Consider the following 20176-nt stretch of genomic DNA (forward strand, 5'->3'; position numbering starts at 1 on the left):
AACAGTAAATCACTGGATCTAAAGAGGGTATATAGACAAGGGAGAGCCTCTAAGCTCATCACCCAGAGCTTGGAACTTGTTAAAACTGGAACCAGAGCTCCTAAATATTTGCTACCAGTTCCATAGACGGGGTCTCAGAGTCATATATTACAGAAAGTGCAGAAAAACAGCTGGCAAAGTCTAAACTCAAGTCACTAAAACTGTCTTTACCTTTCCAGAAAGAAACACACTTGCAAAATAAATCTGAGAAGATAGGAGTAGTTAAGAACTCATTTTCCTTGCCCTTTATTTTTTAGATGTTTTCATTTTGGGGGAATTTAGTCTCATCAGCAAATCCTAACAAGATTACTGCCATCTTCTTTCTGCCAACTGTATTTGTAATATTTTATCAAATTAGTTTCATCACAGTACACACATATCAGTGGTAGCTTCCAGATTAGCAGTGAATTCTGTAAACTTCCCTCTGTTATGGGAGGGGACCACTCAGGAGCTTGGACATGTGACTAGCTTTGGCCAACGACATCAGAAAACATGATGCATGCTGAACTTCGACCGGCACTTGCATATTGGAGCTTTTTCTTTTGAGGTTCTGTTACAGCTTAAGTGGGAAACCAATCAATGCTATTAGAGACGCCTATGGAGGAATGTGAGATCCACTTCTTAACAAGCTCGGGCCAACTGCCAGCCATGTGAGTGAGACCATCATGGACCATCCAGCCCCAGTCAAGCTGCCAGTGACTGCTGCTTGTCATATACAGTGAATTCAACAGAATTGCCTAGTTAAGCTTAGCCCAAGTTACAGAATCATGAGCTAATAAATGGTTCCTATTTGAAGATCATGGCATCCAATCTCATCACTTCATGGCAAATAGAAAAATTGTAGGCAGTGATAGATTTTATTTTATTGGGCTCCAAAATCACTGTGAATGGTGACTGCAGCCATGAAATTAAAACACACTTGTTTCTTGGAAGGAAAGCTTTGACAAATCTAGGCAGCATATTAAAAAACAAAGACATCACTTTGCTGACAAAGATCTGTATAGTTCAAAGCTGTTTTCTGGTAGTCATGTATGGATGTGGGAGTTGTACCATAAAGAAGGCTGAGTGCCAAAGAATTGATGCCTTCAAATTGTGGTTCTGGAGAAGACTCTTGAGAGTCCCTTGGACAGCAAGAAGATCCAACCAGTCAATCCTAAAGGAAATCAGTCCTGAATATTCATTAGAAGGACTGATGCTGAAGCTCCAATACTTTGGCCACATGATGTGAAGGGCTGACTCATTGGAAAAGACCCTGATGCTGGGAAAGACTGAAGGCAAAAGAGGGCGGCCGTGGATGAGATGGTTAGAAAACATCACCGACTCAGTGGATACGAATCTGAGCAACCTCCAGGAGATAGTGAAGGACAGGGAAGCCTAGCTTGCTGTAGTCTATGGGGGTCACAGAGTCAGACACGACTTAGCCACTAAACAACAACAACATCTGTAACTATTTTCTGACCACTGTTCACCAATATCCAATATAGTAAGCAATATATAGTTGGACAACATTCTGATTACTACAAAGTTACTGTTTTTCCTGATTTCTGCTGTAACACATATACTGAAAAGAATGAGCCTACGTGTAAGGAATGGTTGGGTAAAGAACAAACATACAGATCACTAGTCAAGATTGCAAACATTTGTCATTCATTTATACTACTGTGTCCTAAACATCAGCGTCTCTAATCATCTGGTTAGTTTCATGAGCTAAGGGACAGTCCATGCATGACTCACAATCTTTTAGTTATTATGACATAAGGATTTCAAATTTTCATGAAGGAATTGTTCTCTAGAAGGAACTTTCAATGCCCATTGAAGCCTTGGGTGGCTAATTAAACACACCAGCTTTTGTCTTGTTGGGCTTCCCAGATGGCGAAGTGGTAAAGCATCTGCTTGCCAATGCAGGAGACAAGACAAGTGAGTTCTATCCCTGGGACAGGAAGAGTCGCTGGAGAAGGAAATGGCAACCCACTCCAGTATTCTTGCTTGGAGAATCCCACGGACAAAGGAGCCTGGCAGGCTACAGTCCATGGGGTCGCAGAGAGTCAGACAACTGAGCACACACACATTTGTTTTCTTTCCTCAGCAGTGGGGAGGTTGTTGGTAGTGATGCAATTTTTCCTTTCAGGGACTGCAGCAAGTAAACTGTTGCATTTATATGGCCATAGATCATAGATAGGAATTCTGATAAATTGTGTACATTAAATTATCCAATTTAAATTATTTGTATTTAAATCGACCAATTAATTACAGAATCATCACTTTGATTTGAAAGGTTACAGCTTCAGGAAAATTTTCAGTTCAGCTTGAGGTGATCTGTTTCCTAGGTTTCTCAGGATGGTGGCATCCTGAAACAACACGGACTTACTCCTGGTTGTGAAAAAAAAAAAAACAACTTTTTTGTTTTGGTGAATGTGAAAAAAAATACCCCCCAACTCAAACAATAAACATTTATGTCTACAGGCAGAAACAAATCCAGAATGGTCATTGGGCATTATAGATTAAGCATAATAAACATAAACTCTGATTGAGTAACAACTATGGGGATTTTTGGTAACATTTTAAAAAAGCTGTTCTCTAATGCAGAGGAAATAATATACCATGGTATCAAAGGTTCTTTTCTCATAAACGAAGTTTTTATTTGTTCAATGTAACCAGTACTATTGATGGGGGAAAAAAACAAAAAACAATACTTCTAATACCACTCAAAATGAACATATCAACTTGATTTTCATTAGAATATTTTTCATACTAATAAGTCACAAACCAAGACCCAGATTTTTGTACATATGGGTGAAGGTGCTAAGTTGCTTCTGACATTCAATTCGCTTCCGTATTCTTGCCTGGAGAACTCCATGGACAGAGGAGCCTGGTGGGCCACAGTCTATTGGGATGCAAACAGTAGGACATGACTGAGCGCGCACGAACACACACACACACACACACACACACACACACGCATTAAGATAAAAAACTTTGTTTTTGGTCATTTAAATCAAACACCATTATGTAATGGCCTCTAAAGAAAAGTTCAGCTGACTTTGAAAGCTAAAACAGAAGAGGTCAAAGCAAGCTCACAGAAGTTGAGGTTACTTTGTTTTAAGCCTTCTCCAGTATCTCTTCAAGAACATGTATGGCATCTGACCACAACACTCCTCTTCCTAGTTTATCTTCCACGGTCTACTGTTTCATTCTCCCCACATGAACCCTATTATTTATGCCCCTCACAAACACATGCCCTGACACTTTTGTTCCAACTGCGTGTTCCATCTTTATATGTCTAGTCAAACATACACACACACACACACCCCTACACACACACCCCTACACCCACACCCCTACGATTCTGGAGGGTCTTTATTTGGACAAGCATATCTATGCTTCTGATGTACACTAAAGATGGGTCGATCCACGTAATTAACCACAAGGGTTTGGCAAATCCAGTAAAACAGAAAATGTACTTTATTACCCGAACTTTTGAAGAATCAAAACATCCCCATCTTAGTGGATTTGTTATTGTAAAACACAAATTATTGCCTAAACATTTTTAAGACCTTATGACTAAACCTAGTCCTCCAACAGTGACCTTTATTTGTCGTTGAGTAAGTTCCCTGGTGGCTCAGACGGTAAAGCGTCTACCTACAATGAGGGAGACCGGGGTTCAATCTCTGGGTTGTAAAGATGTCCTGGAGAAGGAAATGGCAACCCACTCCAGTATCCTTGCCTGGAAAATCCGATGGACAGAGAAGCCTGGTAGGCTGTAGTCCATGGGGTCGCAAAGAGTCGGACACGACTGAGCGACTTCACTTTCACTTTAGGGTACCAGAGATCAGGATTAAGATATTTAATGAAGCTCAATAAAGGCTTTTATAGGAAGTGTAGTCTATGTGAAGCCCTTTGCGAACGCCAACTTATTTCTGACAACTCTATAACACAGGCGTTTACGTGCTCGGTTCTCAGCAGCATTTTGGCGACGGGTTGGGGAGGCGTGTGCAGCCTGCAGCGTCGGGCGCCGGGACCCGTGGAGGCGGCGGTGACGTCACACAACCTCTGTGCGGAGGTTCTCAGGGGCCCTCTTTGTCTCGGGGGTCCACGCCCAGGCCCACATAGAACCACTAGGCTCTGGGGCGGAAAGGACGGCGCTGGGTCTCTCGGCGTCGGTTCTTTCCGCGTGGGGACCCACGTGCTCGCGGCAGAGGCAGGTCCAACCACGAGGGCCGCAACAGGGGTCGCGGCGCCAGGAGCTCGAAGCCTGACGGGTTCGGTTGGGGGTCATGGCGAGGCGGGAACATGCCAGGACCCTCTGGGCCGGGAGAAAATAGGTCCCTCGGGAGATTCCCTCCGCTGCTCCCTGGACTGGCTCTCCCGCCTCAGTTACCAGCTTGCCCGCTCAGAGCGCCAGCGCATGCGAGGGACCGAGCTCCCCTCTTAACTTCGTGAGGGTGAAAGGGGCCGGGCCCCGGGCGGCGGCGGCGGCGGGCGCTGAAGCCCCGCCCCGGCCCGCGCAGCCTGCTGGATTCGCCCCGCCCCCTGCGCGCGGCCGGCCGCCCCTCTTCCTCCTGCGCCACAGTTCCTGGCGGCTGGCCTGGTCGCGGGTCGCGGTGCGAGCTCGCGTGGGCGGCGGCGGGCGCGGGTCCCGGCCCTGCGAAGAGCGCGCCGCGCGCCTCCTTCTCCCCCGGGAGCGGCGGGACGCGGAAGTGACGTGCTACTCGGGCAGGAGCTCGTTTGAATCGGTTCCCGGGTGATCCTCGAGCCTGCCGCTGCTCGGCCGCCGCCGCCGCCGCCGCCGAGGGAGGAACTGAGCGCGCCAGGGTAGAGGCCTCGCGCCGCCTCGGGCGCTGGAGCTGAAGGCGCCAAGCGGGGCCCGCACTTTGGTTTTCAGCGCGGCGGCCACAGGCTCCGGTACGGCTGTTTGCTCTCCCAGTCCCCCAATATGGCAGCGGCGGGCGGCGGCGGGCCCTCGGTGGAGACCGGAGAGGGTGGCGGAGGCGACGGCCCCAGGACGGTGTACTTGTTTGACCGACGCGAGAAGGAGTCAGAGCTCGGGGAGCGGGCGCTGCAGGTCGAGGAGCGCTCGGACTTCGCGGCGTTCCGCGCCTCCGTGTGTCAGGTACGCGACGGGGCTACAGAGGAATGCGCGGGTGAAGTTTGGATTTGGAGGGTGACGAGAAGCCCACGTTGGTCACCGCGGGGCAATAAACCTGTCACCCGGCTCGGGTCCTGCGGCCTTGGCGTCTCCCTCCAGGGTGCCCGCCATGCCCGAGGCGGCGGAGAAGCCTGGGGGCCGGGCCCGGGAGTGCGGGGCCGGCGGGTCGGTGGGCCTCGCTCTAACCCGGGATCGCGGCGTCCGGGCGGAGGTACCGCGGGTTTCCAGAGCTCAGTTGCACTGAGGCCGTGCAACTCATCTTTTGAATCGGGAAAGCTGTGTTTCTTTTGGGTGAAACTTTTTTTCCTTCTGTATTTCTTTTTAAGAGAGCGGAGTTTTCCCCCGCTGGCTCTGTCAGGAATATCGTGATAGCTAGAAGTTGTGAGATTCCAGGAGTTGGTTTTTCCTAGGTTCCTTCAGTGATGCAGTAATTTCCCGGGTCGTCCTGTCAAGGTTTGCGGGCGCGCCCTGGCGGGTCCTTCCGTAGTGGAAACACTTGACCTAGAGTTCCTCACAGGTGGAGCTCTCTGGTTTCCTGCACCCCCCAGCCCCTTGCGGGGGGAGGTCCTGAACCACTCGAAGGGTGTCCGAGGGTATCTGCGGAACACCTGAGGACCGATATACTCCCTGTGTTAGTTTGCTTGAAAAGTTAATAACTGTGTAGGCAAACCCCTACTTTAAACTGGAAAGTCTTCTCTAGATCTGAGGTGTTGCTGGTGCCTGAGCTTTAAAGAATGGGTGTTATTTATTTATCAAGAGCTGCTTCAACCACCTGGGGCTCTGTTTCAGCGACAGAGAACACCTGGCTAACCAAGAAAAAGGACTTAGTGTGAAGCAGTGTTTTAAACTTGAGTAGGCTGAAGTTTTAGGGTTTCCCAGGTGGCTCACCGATAAAGAATACGGCTGCCAATGCAGGAGATGCTGGTTCGATCCTTGGGTGGGGAAGATCCCCTGGAGAAGGAAATGGCAACCGAGTCCAGTCTTCTTGCCTGGGAAATCTCACGGACAGAGGAGCCTGGCAGGCTACACAGTCCATGGAGGTCGGGAAGATTCGGACACGACTGAGCACGCACCCAGGCTGATGTTTTAGTACTCTTAATTCCGTATAGTAGTTGATGAAATAATTGAAATCAAGACCCATAGGCAGAAAAAAAAAAAAAGAGAGAAAACAATGTGAGAGCAAGCACTTTGATTTGTTCTGTTTTTCCAGGGTTTAGAATCATGCCTGGTATGTGGTAAATAGTCAAATTAGAATGACAAAATTTTACCAACTCAGAAGTTCATTCTCTGGATATAGCACATTCCCATGTCCTTGAAAAGTGAATAAATGAATGCTTATTATTTTTGATGAACGTTTTGTATTAGGGAAAGAGAAACTCTTATTTTTGTAGTTGATTATTTAGAGTATTCATATTGGTTATATGTAAATTGTTTAAAATCATAACACAAAAAAATGACTTTAAAATGTCAGCGTATTAAAAAAAAATAAGGAACCAGAGAAGAAGAAAAAAAACCTTTTATTCACTGTGAAATTTATAACCACTGTTAGTAATTGGAGTTATTTCTTTGTGTTACCATCACCCCGCATTTTTAAATAATCTTAATACATGTCTGTATTCCATTTTTTTCACTTAATATTGTCACTATTTTTTTATTTTAATGCAAATCTTCATAGTCAAAGTGATGTTTTGAACCAATCAGTGTTTATATATACAGATCTCTTTTTGTTTGCACTTGTGTTAGATTTTAAGCAGTATCGTGATAAACATGTTTGAATGCAGTCTTTTTTTTTTTGAGATTTATTTTTGAGTTTAAGCTTTTTTCCCCCTCCATTAAAAAAAAATTAAACTCTAGTTGATTTACAGTGTCGTGTTAGTTTCAGGTGTACAGCACAGTGATTCAGTTACATATATAAATTTTTTCAAATTCTTTTCCCTTGTATACATAGGCTGATGTCTTTGTTTTCTTTGGTTTAGAATCTTAGAAGTCAAATTCCTGGATCAACGGTCAGGAATATCAAAGCTCTTGATATGTTTTTTTTGTTTGTTTTTTTTTTTGATATGTATTTTTAAATTGTTTTTCAGAAAGGTTGTACCTTCCTCTAGAAATAATTCTCCCATGTCAAAAGTGTCAGTAACTGTGTTACATGTATAGGGGAAGTGTATTAACCTCTTAATGCGGAAGTGGTAACTCACTTTTGGAGATGATGACTCACCTAAGTCAAACAGATAGTACAAAAATTAGAATTCAGATCCAGAACCCAAGTCGTTTTTGTTACATACCATTCAAATGATATTCTTTGTTATAGGGAACAGATATATTTGTTCCATTCCTTCAGTATTTTAATAAGGAAAATATTCTCTTTGACTAATTCTTTTCCTCCTCCCTCCTACTTTTTCCTGCTAGAACAGAGAAGGTTTAACTTTAATTAGAGGGAAGAACTAGTAAGAAAAAAAATAAAAAGAAAGGCTAACTTTTTTTTTTTGAGAATTTAAAGCTAGATCATGCCACCTAATCCTATAACTTTGTCCCCATTACATACATGAAGAACTAAAATAAGTTCATAAGCAGTGAAACTGGGATAGGAATCTAGGTCTATCTGTTTGGTTCTAAAGCTTGTTTTTGTTTTTAAACAATCTCCACAGGGCGCGCACTATTTTCCATGTTAGAGAAGTAGGCAGATAGTGCACTAAATTAAAGTTTTTCATTAAAACTTTAACAAGTGTTTGTAGTGCTAGGAAGTATTATGGGTCCTAAACTGTTACATGGGGAAAAGCTCACTTTGTAGAAAAAAGGAGCAGTCAAGAGGCAGGAACAGAAGGTGGATTTGACAGAAGCCTTTAGACCTGTGATAAGCAGTTACTGATTCACCTGAGCCCTTGTGACCTCGAAAAATCAAAGATTAGAAAATACTTAGCTAGTTCTTAATATGCCCAATCATTAAGTCCCATTTGTGCAAACCTTCCTCTTCACACCTAATTTTGAGGAAATGCCTACTTTTTCCCAGTGGTTCCACTATTGTCACCCTATTATAACACTTGTTATAACATTGTACTTTAAAAAAATTGTCTCCATTCCTGGAGGTTAGGAGCCTTATCTAATAGTTGGTTTATAGCTGTTTAGTTAAATGAATCAATCTCTTCCTTCAAAAAAAATTTTGTATATAGGATATGTTGTATTAAAAATTCCAAAAGGTGAAAAGTAAGAAAGCAAAAGATAGATGTAGGAAAGAGTAGAATAAGTAACCTGAGAGCTAATTAATGAAAGTTCATTTTGAAAAGCTTATACCAGTGCTGATCCATGAAATCAGCTTTGAGTTTCTTAGAAGTGACAACAAAGGAGAGAGAATACAAAACCCACGAAGTCTATAAAATAAAAGCATTCCAGCTGCTAAGAATGGAAACCTTTGAGAAAAATTTCTCCCTAAATTCCTCACAAATCCTGATAAAATAGACAACATTCTTATAGATAGGAGAGGCTCTTATTTTGTCTTTTAATGCAAGGTAGAGTCAGACATGATTTAGCAACTAAACAACAGCCCTTTGTGTTATTTAAGGTATTGCAACCTGCTTTAACCAGTTACCACCCACATTTAAAAAAAAATTATTTATTTTAATTGGAGGCTAATTACTTTACAATACTGTAGTGGTTTTTGCCCTACATTGACATGAATCAGCCCTGAGTGTACATGTGTTCCCCATCCTGAACCCCCCTCCCACCTCCCTGCCCATGCCATCCCTCAGGGTCATGCCAGTGTACCAGCCCTGAGCACCCTGTCTCATGCATAGAACCTGGACTGGCGATCTGTTTCACATATGATAATATGCATGTTTCAATGCTATTCTCTCAAATCATCCCACCCTTGCCTTCTACAGAGTCCAAAAGTCTGTTCTTTACATCTGTGTCTCTTGCTGTTTCGCATATAGGGTCATTTTCACCATCTTTCTAAATTCCATATATATGCGTTAATATATTATACTGGTGTTTTTCTTTCTGACTTACTTAACTCTGTATAATAGGCTCCAGTTTCATCCACCTCATTAGTACTGATTCAAATGCATTCTTTTTAACAGCTGAATAATATTCCATTGTGTATATGTACCACAGCTTTCTTAAGCACTTGTGTGCCAGTGGACATCTAGGTTGTTTCCGTGTCCTGACTATTATTGTTCAGTGCTGTGATGAACATTGGGGTACACGTGTTTCTTTCAGTTCTGGTTTCCTTGGTGTGTTTGCCCAGCAGTGGGATTGCTGGGTCGCATGGCAGTTCTATTTCCAGTTTTTTAGGGAATCTCCACACTGTTCTCCATAGTGGCTGTACTAGTTTGCAGTCCCACCAACAGTGTGAGAGGGTTCCTTTTTCTCCACATCCTCTCCAGCATTAATTAATTGTAGACTTTTGGATAGCAGCCATTCTGACTGGCGTGAGATGTTACCTCGTTGTGGTTTTGATTTGCATTTCTCTGATAATGAGTGATGTTGAGCATCTTTTAATGTGTTTGTTAGCCATCTGTATGTCTCCTTTGGAGAAATGTCTGTTTAGTTCTTTGGCCTATTTTTTGATTGACCACCCACATTTTTGTAGAGTTTTCTCACTTAAATGTACTGTGTACGTTCCTGGTTTTGGGGTGATTCAGGGACAGAGTGATCGGATATAATACCGAAGCACACATCAGTAAAGGCTAGTTGTTTGTTCAGAGATATGCATTGAAGTATTTAGCTTCTGATTGGTCTAATCCATTAAACAAGTTTAAAGTGTTTGAGGATTTTATGGTTTGCAGTTCATTAGCCCAGGGACCGGGGAGCCTGGTGGGCTGCCGTCTATGGGGTCACACAGAGTTGGACACAACTGAAGTGACTTAGCAGCAGCAGCCGCAGCAGCCCGTCATAAATATTTCTTCAGATTGGCTTTTGAGAGAAGTTGGGCAGCAATAGTTTGAAGCTAACCTGAAGACATGGAGGGCCATTTCTTTATGTTACTGATTAAATAAAAATCCATGTAGTTTAACTTGAACCCAGAAAAAGATGGAGTTGAAGTGATCTTATAAAAATGAAACAGCCCAGTCAAGACTCTTGCCCAATATAGAATGTCATCCTGCTTTCATTTAGAGAAGGGCAGACAATGTTTCTGTATTCAAGGCTATTTTGGTACTTATACCGGAAAGACTTTGTCAGGTAAGACAAGTTTTTAGATCAAAAATATGGAGAGAGAAGGGTATGACATCTTGAGTAAAAGTATAATGAATAATGTAAAAATAATTTGTGAAATACCAGAGCTATAAAATATTTAGAAAAGTTATGAATTTGAGAAATAATTTTGTAAATAATTATATATAAAGCAAATAAAAAAGATAGCTTATGTATCTTGATTGAATAATAGAACCGTGGAGAGAGTATATGAAATACTTGTATATGCTTTTCAGATGTGTATAAAATTAATTCAATTTGATACAGTTTTTCAGTAATTATAAAAATACATGTTTTGTTCTACAGGATATATGACCAGATGATCTAACAGTTGGGAAGTTGCAGAGATAAAGTAGTAAAAAACTGAAAAATAAAGACAGTTAATTATATAAAAACCTAATAAAGATGTGTGAAGACAATTTTTATTTCTGTAAGCAAATAGAATCTTTTCTCCATCAGTGTATTGTCTATAGCTTCATTTCTCTTGGGTGTAATTGGGTAGAATATGAATATTTTTAATTTTATTAAAGTATACCAGATTGCTTTTCAGTATGGTTTTAGCCCTGTCCGCAATGTGTAAGTCCATTTTCCCTCTATGGAGAGCTATATTTAGTTTGTTTTTCCTTCAAAATATAGCTGTCTTTTTAATAGAGCTTTTAATTAAATTGAAATAAATAGTTGATTTATAGTGTTAGTTTCAAGTGTATAGCAGGCTGCTTCAGATGTACACAAACGCACAGATGTATATGTGTATATACACACATAGACCCAAACTTTTTTGGATTATTTTCCATTGTAGATTCCTGTCATCTGCTGATGGACATTCAGGTTGCTTGCATGTCTTGGTTATTGTAAATAGTGCTGCTATAAATATAGGGGTGCTTGTATCTTTTCGAAATAGAAATTTTGTCTTTTTCAAGTATATTCCCAGGAGTGGGATTGCTGGATCTTACAGTAACTCTGTTTTTAATTTTTAAGGAAACCGACATAATGGTTCTTCATAGTGGCTGTATCAGTTTACATTCCCACCAACAGTATAGAAGGGTTCTCTTTTCTCCATGTAGACTTTCTGATGATGGTGATTCTGACCAGTGTGAGATGATACTTCATTTTAGTTTTGATTTGTATTTGTCTGATGATCAGCGACATTGGGCATCTTTTCATGTTCCTGATGACTGTCTTTGGAGAAATGTCTTTTTGGGTCTTCTGCCCATTAAAAAAAATTTTTTTTTTTTTTAAAAAAAATACTGAGCTGTATGAGCTGTTTGTGTATTTTGGAGATTAATCCATTGTCTGGTACTTCATTTGCAAATATATTCTCCTGTTCTGTGGATTGCCTTTTCACTTTGTTTATGGTTTCCTTTGCTGTGCAAAAACTTTTAAGTTTAATTAGGCCCCATTTGTATATTTTTGCTTTTGTTTCCATCACTTTAGGAAACAGATCCAAAAAAAATAATGCCGCAATTTATGTCTGAGAGTGTTCTACCTATATTTTCCTCCAGGAGTTTTATGTTATTCAGTTTTATATTTACATCTTTCCTCCATTTTCAGTTTATTTTTATATTTGGTGTTAGAGAATGTTCAAATTTCACTTTTCTAAACAGATGGCTGTTCAGTTTTGAAGAGATTGTCTTTTTCCATTGTATATTCTCGCCTCCTTTGTGGTAGATTATTTAACCCTTAGCACATGGATTTATTTCTGGGCTCTGTTCTGTTCCATTGACCTATGCATCTGTTTTTGTGCCAATACTATACTGTTTTGATGATTCTACTAGTTTTGTAGTATAGTCTGAAGTCAGGGAGTATGAATCCCCCAGCTCTGTTACTCTTTCTCAAGATTTTTTTGGCTTTTATGTTTCCATACAACTTTTAAAGTTTTTTTTTTCTAGTTCTGTCAAAAATCCCATTAGTAATTTGATTAGATTGCCTTGAACCTGTAGATTGCTTTGGGTAGTATGGTCATTTTAACCAAATTGATTCTTCCATTCTAAGAACACAGTATATCTTTCCTGTTCATGTCATCTTCAATTTCTTTCATTCATGTCTTAGAGTTTTTGGAGTACAGGTATTTTGCCTCCTAAGGAGGTTTATTCTTCAGAAGTTCATAAGGCATTTTATTCTTTTTGATGCAATGGCAAAGGGATTGTTTCCTTAATTTGTCTTTCTGATCACTTGTTGTTAGCATATAGAAATGCAAGATTTCTATATATTTATTTTGTATCCTGAAATTATACTGAATTAATTGATGATCTCCAGTAGTTTTCTGGTGGTGTCTTTAGGATTTTCTATGTATAGTACCATGTTATCTGCAAGCAGTGACAAGTTTACTTCTTTATTTCCAGTTTGAATTCCTTTTATTTCTTTTTCTTCATTGGTTGCTGTGGCTAGGACTTTCAAAACTATGTTGAATAAAAGTGGTGAGTGTGAACATTCTTGTCTTGATCTTAGAGGGAATGATTTCAGTTCTTCACTGTTGAGTATGTTGTTAACTGTGGAAAATTCTGAAAGAGATGGGAATACCAGACCACCTGACCTGCCTCTTGAGAAATCTGTATGCAGGTCAGGAAGCAACAGGTAGAACTGGACATGGAACAACAGACTGGTTCCAAATAGGAAGAGGAGTATGTCAAGGCTATATATTGTCACCCTGCTTGTTTAACTTATATGCAGAGTACACATCATGAGAAACGCTGGACTGGAAGAAACACAGGCTGGAATCAAGATTGCCGGGAGAAATCTCAATAACCTCAGACATGCAGATGATACCACCCTTATGGCAGAAAGTGAAGAGGAACTAAAAAGCCTCTTGATGAAAGTGAAAGAGGAGAGTTAAAAGGTTGGCTTAAAGCTCAACATTCAGAAAACGAAGATCATGGCATCCGGTCCTATCACTTCATGGGAAATAGATGGGGAAACAGTGGAAACAGTGTCAGACTTTATTTTCTTGGGGCTCCAAAATCACTGCAGATGGTGACTGCAGCCATGTAATTAAAAGACGCTTACTCTTTGGAAGAAGAGTTATGACCAACCTAGATAGTATATTCAAAAGCAGAGACATTACTTTGCCGACTAAGATCCGTCTAGTCAAGGCTATGGTTTTTCCAGTGGTCAAGTGTGGATGTGAGAGTTGGACTGTGAAAAAGGCTGAGCGCCAAAGAATTGATGGTTTTGAACTGTGATGTTGGAAAAGACTCTTGAGAGTCCCTTGGACTGCAAGGAGATCCAACCAGTCCATTCTGAAGGAGATCAGTCCTGGGATTTCTTTGGAAGGATGATGCTAAAGCTGAAACTCCAGTACTTTGGCCACCTCATGTGAAGAGTTGACTCATTGGAAAAGACTGATGCTGGGAGGGATTGGGGGCAGGAGGAGAAGGGGACGACAGAGGATGAGATGGCTGGATGGCATCACGGACTCGATGGACATGAGTCTGAGTGACCTCTGGGAGTTCGTGATGGACAGGGAGGCCTGGCATGCTGCGATTCATGGGGTCGCAAAGAGTCAGACATGACTGAGCGACTGAACTGATGTTGTTAACTGAGTTTGTCATATGTGGGTTTTATTGTGTCGAAGTGTGTTCCCTCTGTAGGGAGGGTGGTTTTTTTTTTTAATGATAAATGGATGTTGAATTTTATCAAAAGCTTTTTTCTGCATCTACTGAGATGAACATTCAGAAAACTAAGATCAGGGCATCTGGTCCCATCACTTCATGGCAGATAGATGGGGAAACAGTGAGAGACTTTATTTTGGGAGGCTCCAAAATCACTGCAGATGGTGACTGCAGCCATGAAATTAAAAGACACTTACTCCTTGGAAGAAAAGTTATGACCAACCTAGACAGCATATTAAAAAGCAGAGACATTACATTGCCAACAAAGATGTCTCTAGTCAAAGCTATGATTTTCCCAGTAGTCACGTATGGATGTGAAAGTTGGACTATAAAGAAAGCTGAGTGCCAAAGAATTGATGCATTTGAACTGTGGTGTTGGAAAAGACTCACAAGAGTCCCTTGGACAGCAAGGAGATCCAACCAGTCTATCCTAAAGGAGATCAGTCCTGAATATTCATTGGAAGGAATGATGCTGAAGTTGAAACTCCCAATACTTTGGCTACCTGATGCAAAGAACTGACTCATTGGAAAAGACCCTGATGCTGGGAAGGATTGAAGGCAGGAGGAGAAAGGGGCCACAGAAGATGAGATGGTTGGATGGCATCACTGACTCAATGGATATGAGTTTGAGTAAACTCCGGGAATTGGCACTGGGCAGGGAAGCCTGGTGTGCTGCAGTCCATGGGGTTGCAAAGAGTCAGACACGACTCAGCGACTGAACTGACTGACTGAGATGATAATGTGGTTTTTATTCTTTGGTTTGTTCACGAGATATATCACATTGATTGATTTGAGGATGCTGAAAAATTCTTGCATCCCTAGATTAAGTTCCATTTGATCATATATTATTCATTTAATGAGGGCCTATGCTTTATGTAGACTTCCCTGGTGGCTCAGATGGTAAAGCATCTGCCTACAATGTGGGAGACCCAGGTTTGATCCCTGGGTTGGGAAGATACTCTGGAGAAGGAAATGGCAACCCACTCAAGTAATCTTGCCTGGAAAATCCCACGGATGGAGGAGTATTGTAGGCTAACGTCCATGGGGTCGCAAAGAGTTGGACACACTGAGCGACTTCACTTTCCACTTTATGCTTTATATTATCAGGACTTACACTTTTTGCCAGCCTCATGGGAGTGATATGTGCTGTGTGCTAAATCACTTCAGTTGTATCCAACTTCTTCCACCCTATGGACCATAGCCCGCCAGGGTCCTCTACCTGTGGGATTCCCCAGGCAACAGTACTGGAGTGGGCTGCCATGTCCTCCTCCGGTTTTAATTTCTCTGATAACTAGTGAAGATGCGCATCTTTTCATGTTTTCCGGTTTTTCTCCTTTATGACTTGCATTTCTTGGGTATTTTCAGGAATGCTTTTCTCTCTCAATATTATTTCCGTATTTTCCCTCTACAATTTTGGATTAAAATGTAGCTGCTTGGGGTTTATTTTCATGTATGTTGAGATGGGGATTTCTAAAATCTGTTTCTGTACCGTTAACTGTCTCAGTATTTTTCCTCACCAGTTTGTAATGTTATTCCCTTAAAATGAACCTACATATACTCATTATTCACATTCAACAGTTCTTAAGTATTTGCCATGCTCACTTCATTTTTGCCTTTTGAAGCATAGTCCAGGCCTTAGTTTACTTCACTCCTGTATGCTTCAACATGTATTTTATTATAACACCATCAAGATTAACATTTTTAATGGTATTATCTAACAGTTAATTCCATGCTTAGATTTGTCTCAAAAATGTCTTTTTATTGTTGGTTTGTTTAATCAGGGTCCTTGTATTGAACTTGGGTTTTTTATGTTTCTTAATTTCTTTTAAAATTTAGAGCATTTTAGCAAAATACCTTCCCCCAGTCTTTTTGTTTTTCCTAATATTGACTTGTTGAAGAAATCAAGTTGGTTTGTCTCTCTTACTCCATATTCTGGATTTGTCTATTCCTTTATGGTGTAATTTAGCTTGTTCTAACTTCACATATCCCATAAACTAGAAGTTATTTTTAAAGACTTATAATTAAGATTTAGGCTCAGCTTCTCTGGGTTGAGGGAGAAAATACTTCATAGGTGGTGCTGGTACTTCATATGACATCACATCTGAAGGCACTTAATGTAAGGCTGTTTCACCCACTTTGTTTTTTACCACTGTTAAGTGGCAGGATCAAGCAAGTGGGATTCAAGTGGGTTCAGCTGGCTGCTTTAGTAATAAAGTTTTAATTTAATGGTCCATTCATTGATAGTGCTGTTCTGATTGCCATTCCTCCATTTATTAACAGAAATTCTCTGCCTCTAATTGATGAGGCAAAGGAACAACTTTGCTTTATCAGTTAGAGATATATGGGTACCCTGAAATCTGATTGGTACAAGACAGCAGGATAAATGGTCTACTTGCCCTTGAATTTGTTGGTGTTCAGAGCAGGGAGTTGGTTTTCAGTTAGTTTCAATAGTGACCAGTAGGATTTTAAGGTCAATATTGAAGACTTGAATATCATTATTCTAAATTTTCTTTTTAGTAATCTTCTGTGTAAGGTTGGTTTAAATTAACTAGTTCATCATTACCTGAAATAGAAGTCAAGTCTTTTAACTGTGTGTTGCCCTATTGTTTGATTTTAGAAAGAGGATGTGTTTTTTAATTTTAATGACGTAATATTTTAATGAAAACTCATTTTTCTAATTCTTATATTTGGTTTGTTGTGAAATTTCAGGTTTTCATGTGTTTTTTTGGTCATATACTTTTTCCCGTCCTTTTATTGTTCGTGTTATTTCACTCTTTGTTGACTTTCATCTTGATTTATGAAGGCTTTTTTCTCCTCAGGATGTTAGCACTTTGTTTTGTGTTGCAGTTTACTCCCCTAATTTATAATTTGCCTTAATTTTTTAAAGTTACACTTTTGGAAGAGGTTATAAATAAATACAAAGGTTCTTTATACAGACATCCTGCATAGCCTGGCAGTCTTTATCTCAGTGTTGTAAAGTATTAACCTCTATTTTTGTTTAGTACTTCTGTTTTTACATATTTAGGTATTTAATATATATGAACATAAGTGTTAATGCTTTGCTCCAAATAAGTTTACTTTATATATTGATACAAAATAATATGTCTTTTGTCTAAGAGAGCTCTGCTGATGTTAAACACTTTGAAAATGTTCACTGTTTTTAGGTGACATAAAATAGCAGAAAAATCTACCTTGTTAATAAGCAAGTAGGTAATTTATAGATAGATTTGTGGTTAATTATGCAAAGGCAAAATTTAAAAATGTTAAAACATATTTCTCAGAAAAATGTAGTACTAATTGTTATAATATTATAATATCCTTATCAGTATTTTCATATTTTTGTAAACTTGACTAGGGCATTTATTTCCTTTCTATAATAATTGATTTTATTCTGTTATTTTCGGTAGACACTTGGTATTTCACCTGGAGATAAATTTGTCATTACAACAACAAGTAGGAAAGAAATTACCTGTGATAACTTTGGTAAGCAACGTTGCATTTATGCTTTTATATTTAATATGTTCTAGTACATTATAGGGTAATGACTATTTTATTACATAGATAAGCATCAAAAACCATTGATATTTTTGTTTACTTTGTTGGAATGGGGGAGGAAACTGGCTCTACACATCTACTTTGTGCAGAGCTCATACTTGTCAAGCATGGTTATAAAAAGTTGATATCACTTACGGCTACAAAAGATGAGATCTTGCTCAATATCCAACCACAGGTCTTCTGCATGGACCCTTAAGAGCTACCTCTCCTGACCAACTTGGATTCTTCCATAATCTTTTTCTACCCAGTTATGTTCTAAGATGTACCAGTTTTTCATGCCTGATTCCTTTTTGGATTTAATCATTCTTCCCATTCATATTGATAACCACTTTAATTAGTTCCTCATCTGATTTTCTCTGACAGCTTGACTTAAGAATTGAGTGTTTCAGATGAGTGGAAGTATTTGGACCTATTCCACTGATATTCTTAACACAGTACAACTGATATAGATCAGTCCATTGTTTGGGGATTTGCCTGTATGATTTTTAAAGTCATTTCATAGATACCATTTATATATTTAAAATTATAAATTTGTTGTGTTTTGAATGCTGGGTTAGCACTTAAGATGTTACCTCTTGATTTCAGATGAAACTGTTAAAGATGGAGTCACTCTATACCTGCTACAGTCAGTCAATCAGTTACTACTAACAGCTACAAAAGAACGAATTGACTTCCTACCTCACTATGACACATTGGTTAAAAGTGGCATGTATGAATATTATGCAAGTGAAGGACAAAATCCTTTACGTAAGTATTCCCTTTGTGCTAATTTTGATAAACTGTCACTCACCTTTATTCCCTTGATCAGACTTTTAAAAAGTTCTTTCATTCTGCTTTATTCAAAGACTATGATGAGTTCTTGGGAGCCTCCTTACTTCATCTCTGCATCACAATATATTTCTTTTTATACCTAAGTCATCTTACATCAAAGTAAAGCTACCTCTCCTTTAAAACTAACGTAGAATGAGAATTCATTCCTTTTCAACTCATGAGAGATGGTGTCCTTACACATCTACCTCCTGTACACTCTCCTTTCCTGCTATTCTTCCTAGCTCCCTAAACTCTTCTTCCAATTATGTTTGTTTTACCTTGCACATTTTTTGTAGCTGAACTGCACAACTAAGTGGTTTGTGTTCCTTATTGTTTTTTTATAATTTCATCCCATCTTTACTATTAGACAGTTTTTATCCTACCTTGGATTATTTTGATTTAGAGACTCTCTTCCATCGTGGTTTTGCGAAAGTGTTCAGGTATTCATTATAAGCTTGCTTGCTTTTTTTTTGACTCTGTGGTTTGTGGGATCTCACTCCCCAGACCTTGACAGTGAAAGCCTGGAATCCTAGCCACTAGGTCACCAGGGAGCTCCCTATAAATTTTCTTTCTTTTAAAAAAAAATTATTTATTTTTGGCTGTGCTGGATCTTCGTTATGGCACATGGGCTTAGTTGCCTCGTGGCACATGCTGTCTTCCCAGACTGGGGATCAAATCTGTGTCCCCTGTGTTAGCAGATGGATTCTCAACCACTGAACCACCAGGGAAGTCCCCTGTAAACTTTCTTACTAAATATTTTTTTCATTGTATATGCATTAGAGTTGGTAGGAAATTAGAAAACATAGATAAACAAAAACAACACAAAGAATATTCCCATCTCTACCACCCAGATGTAACCACCACCAACACTTTGGTGTTTATTGTTTCGGACCTTTTCATATATATATATATATATATAATTTTTGGTATTATATGGTCTATACTTTTTTTTTTTCCTTTTGTTGTGCCACGCAGCTTATGGGATCTTAGTTCCCTGACCAGGGATAGAACTCAGGCCCTTGACAGTGAAAGCCCAGAGTCCGAACTACTGGACTGCCAGGGAATTCCTGATGCATTCTTTTTTAACCAACCTTTTAATTTAAAATGTAATGAACATCTTTAATATGTATGTCAATATATATTTATTTTAGGGCTTACACAGTACTTAGATAACATAATTTATTTGAACACTATACTGTTGTTGTTGGGACTTCCCTAATGGCTCAGAAGGTAAAGAATCTGCCTGCAGTGCAAGAGACCCAGGTGGCGCTAGTGGTAAAGAGCCTGCTTGCTGGTGCAGAAGATGCAAGAGACACGGGTTCAGCCACTGGGTGGGGAGGATCCTCTGGAGAAGGGTATGGTGACCCACTCCAGTATTCTTGCCTGGAGAGTCCCAGGGACAAAGGAACCTGGCGGTTTATAGTCCATGGGATCTCAAAGAGTCTTGCACGACTAAAGCAACTTAGCGCACAGACACCCCCACACACACTGCTATTACTAGATATTCAGGTTATTTCAGTTTTTTTTTTTAATTGTTACAAATGACTGAATATTCTCGTGACTAATTCTTCTTGGACATCCTTACCTTGACTGCTACTGGTACTGTTACTGCTCTCAGCTGCAGAGCCAGGCACTGTGTCAAGTGCTTTATGAGCATTTTCTCGTTTGATCCTTAATCCTGTGTGTTAGCCAACATTAAGGTAATGACCTTATTTTGCAGAAGTAACTGAGATAGCCACAGTTTTACTGTCTATTTAGCGTGGTCTGTTCCAGCTCCCTGTGCATCACCTCTGCTCATTATTGAGCTTGATACAGTGGTAGGGCATCACAC

The 20176-nt window shown here is 40.1% G+C and overlaps 1 protein-coding gene across 1 annotated transcript in view; it reads left to right on the top strand.

Moving 5' to 3' along the window:
* Positions 4590-20176, top strand: part of SMCHD1 (structural maintenance of chromosomes flexible hinge domain containing 1) — a 123947-nt gene continuing 108360 nt past the window's right edge. The window contains exons 1-3 of the mRNA XM_013974279.2: positions 4590-5149; positions 17388-17463; positions 18121-18282. Coding sequence (XP_013829733.1) covers positions 4973-5149; positions 17388-17463; positions 18121-18282 — 415 coding nt within the window. The 5' untranslated portion in view covers positions 4590-4972. The remainder of the gene's footprint in view (positions 5150-17387; positions 17464-18120; positions 18283-20176) is intronic.

The sequence above is a fragment of the Capra hircus genome, chromosome 24, assembly GCF_001704415.2.
Source record: "Capra hircus breed San Clemente chromosome 24, ASM170441v1, whole genome shotgun sequence".
In the NCBI taxonomy this organism is placed as follows: domain Eukaryota; kingdom Metazoa; phylum Chordata; class Mammalia; order Artiodactyla; family Bovidae; genus Capra; species Capra hircus.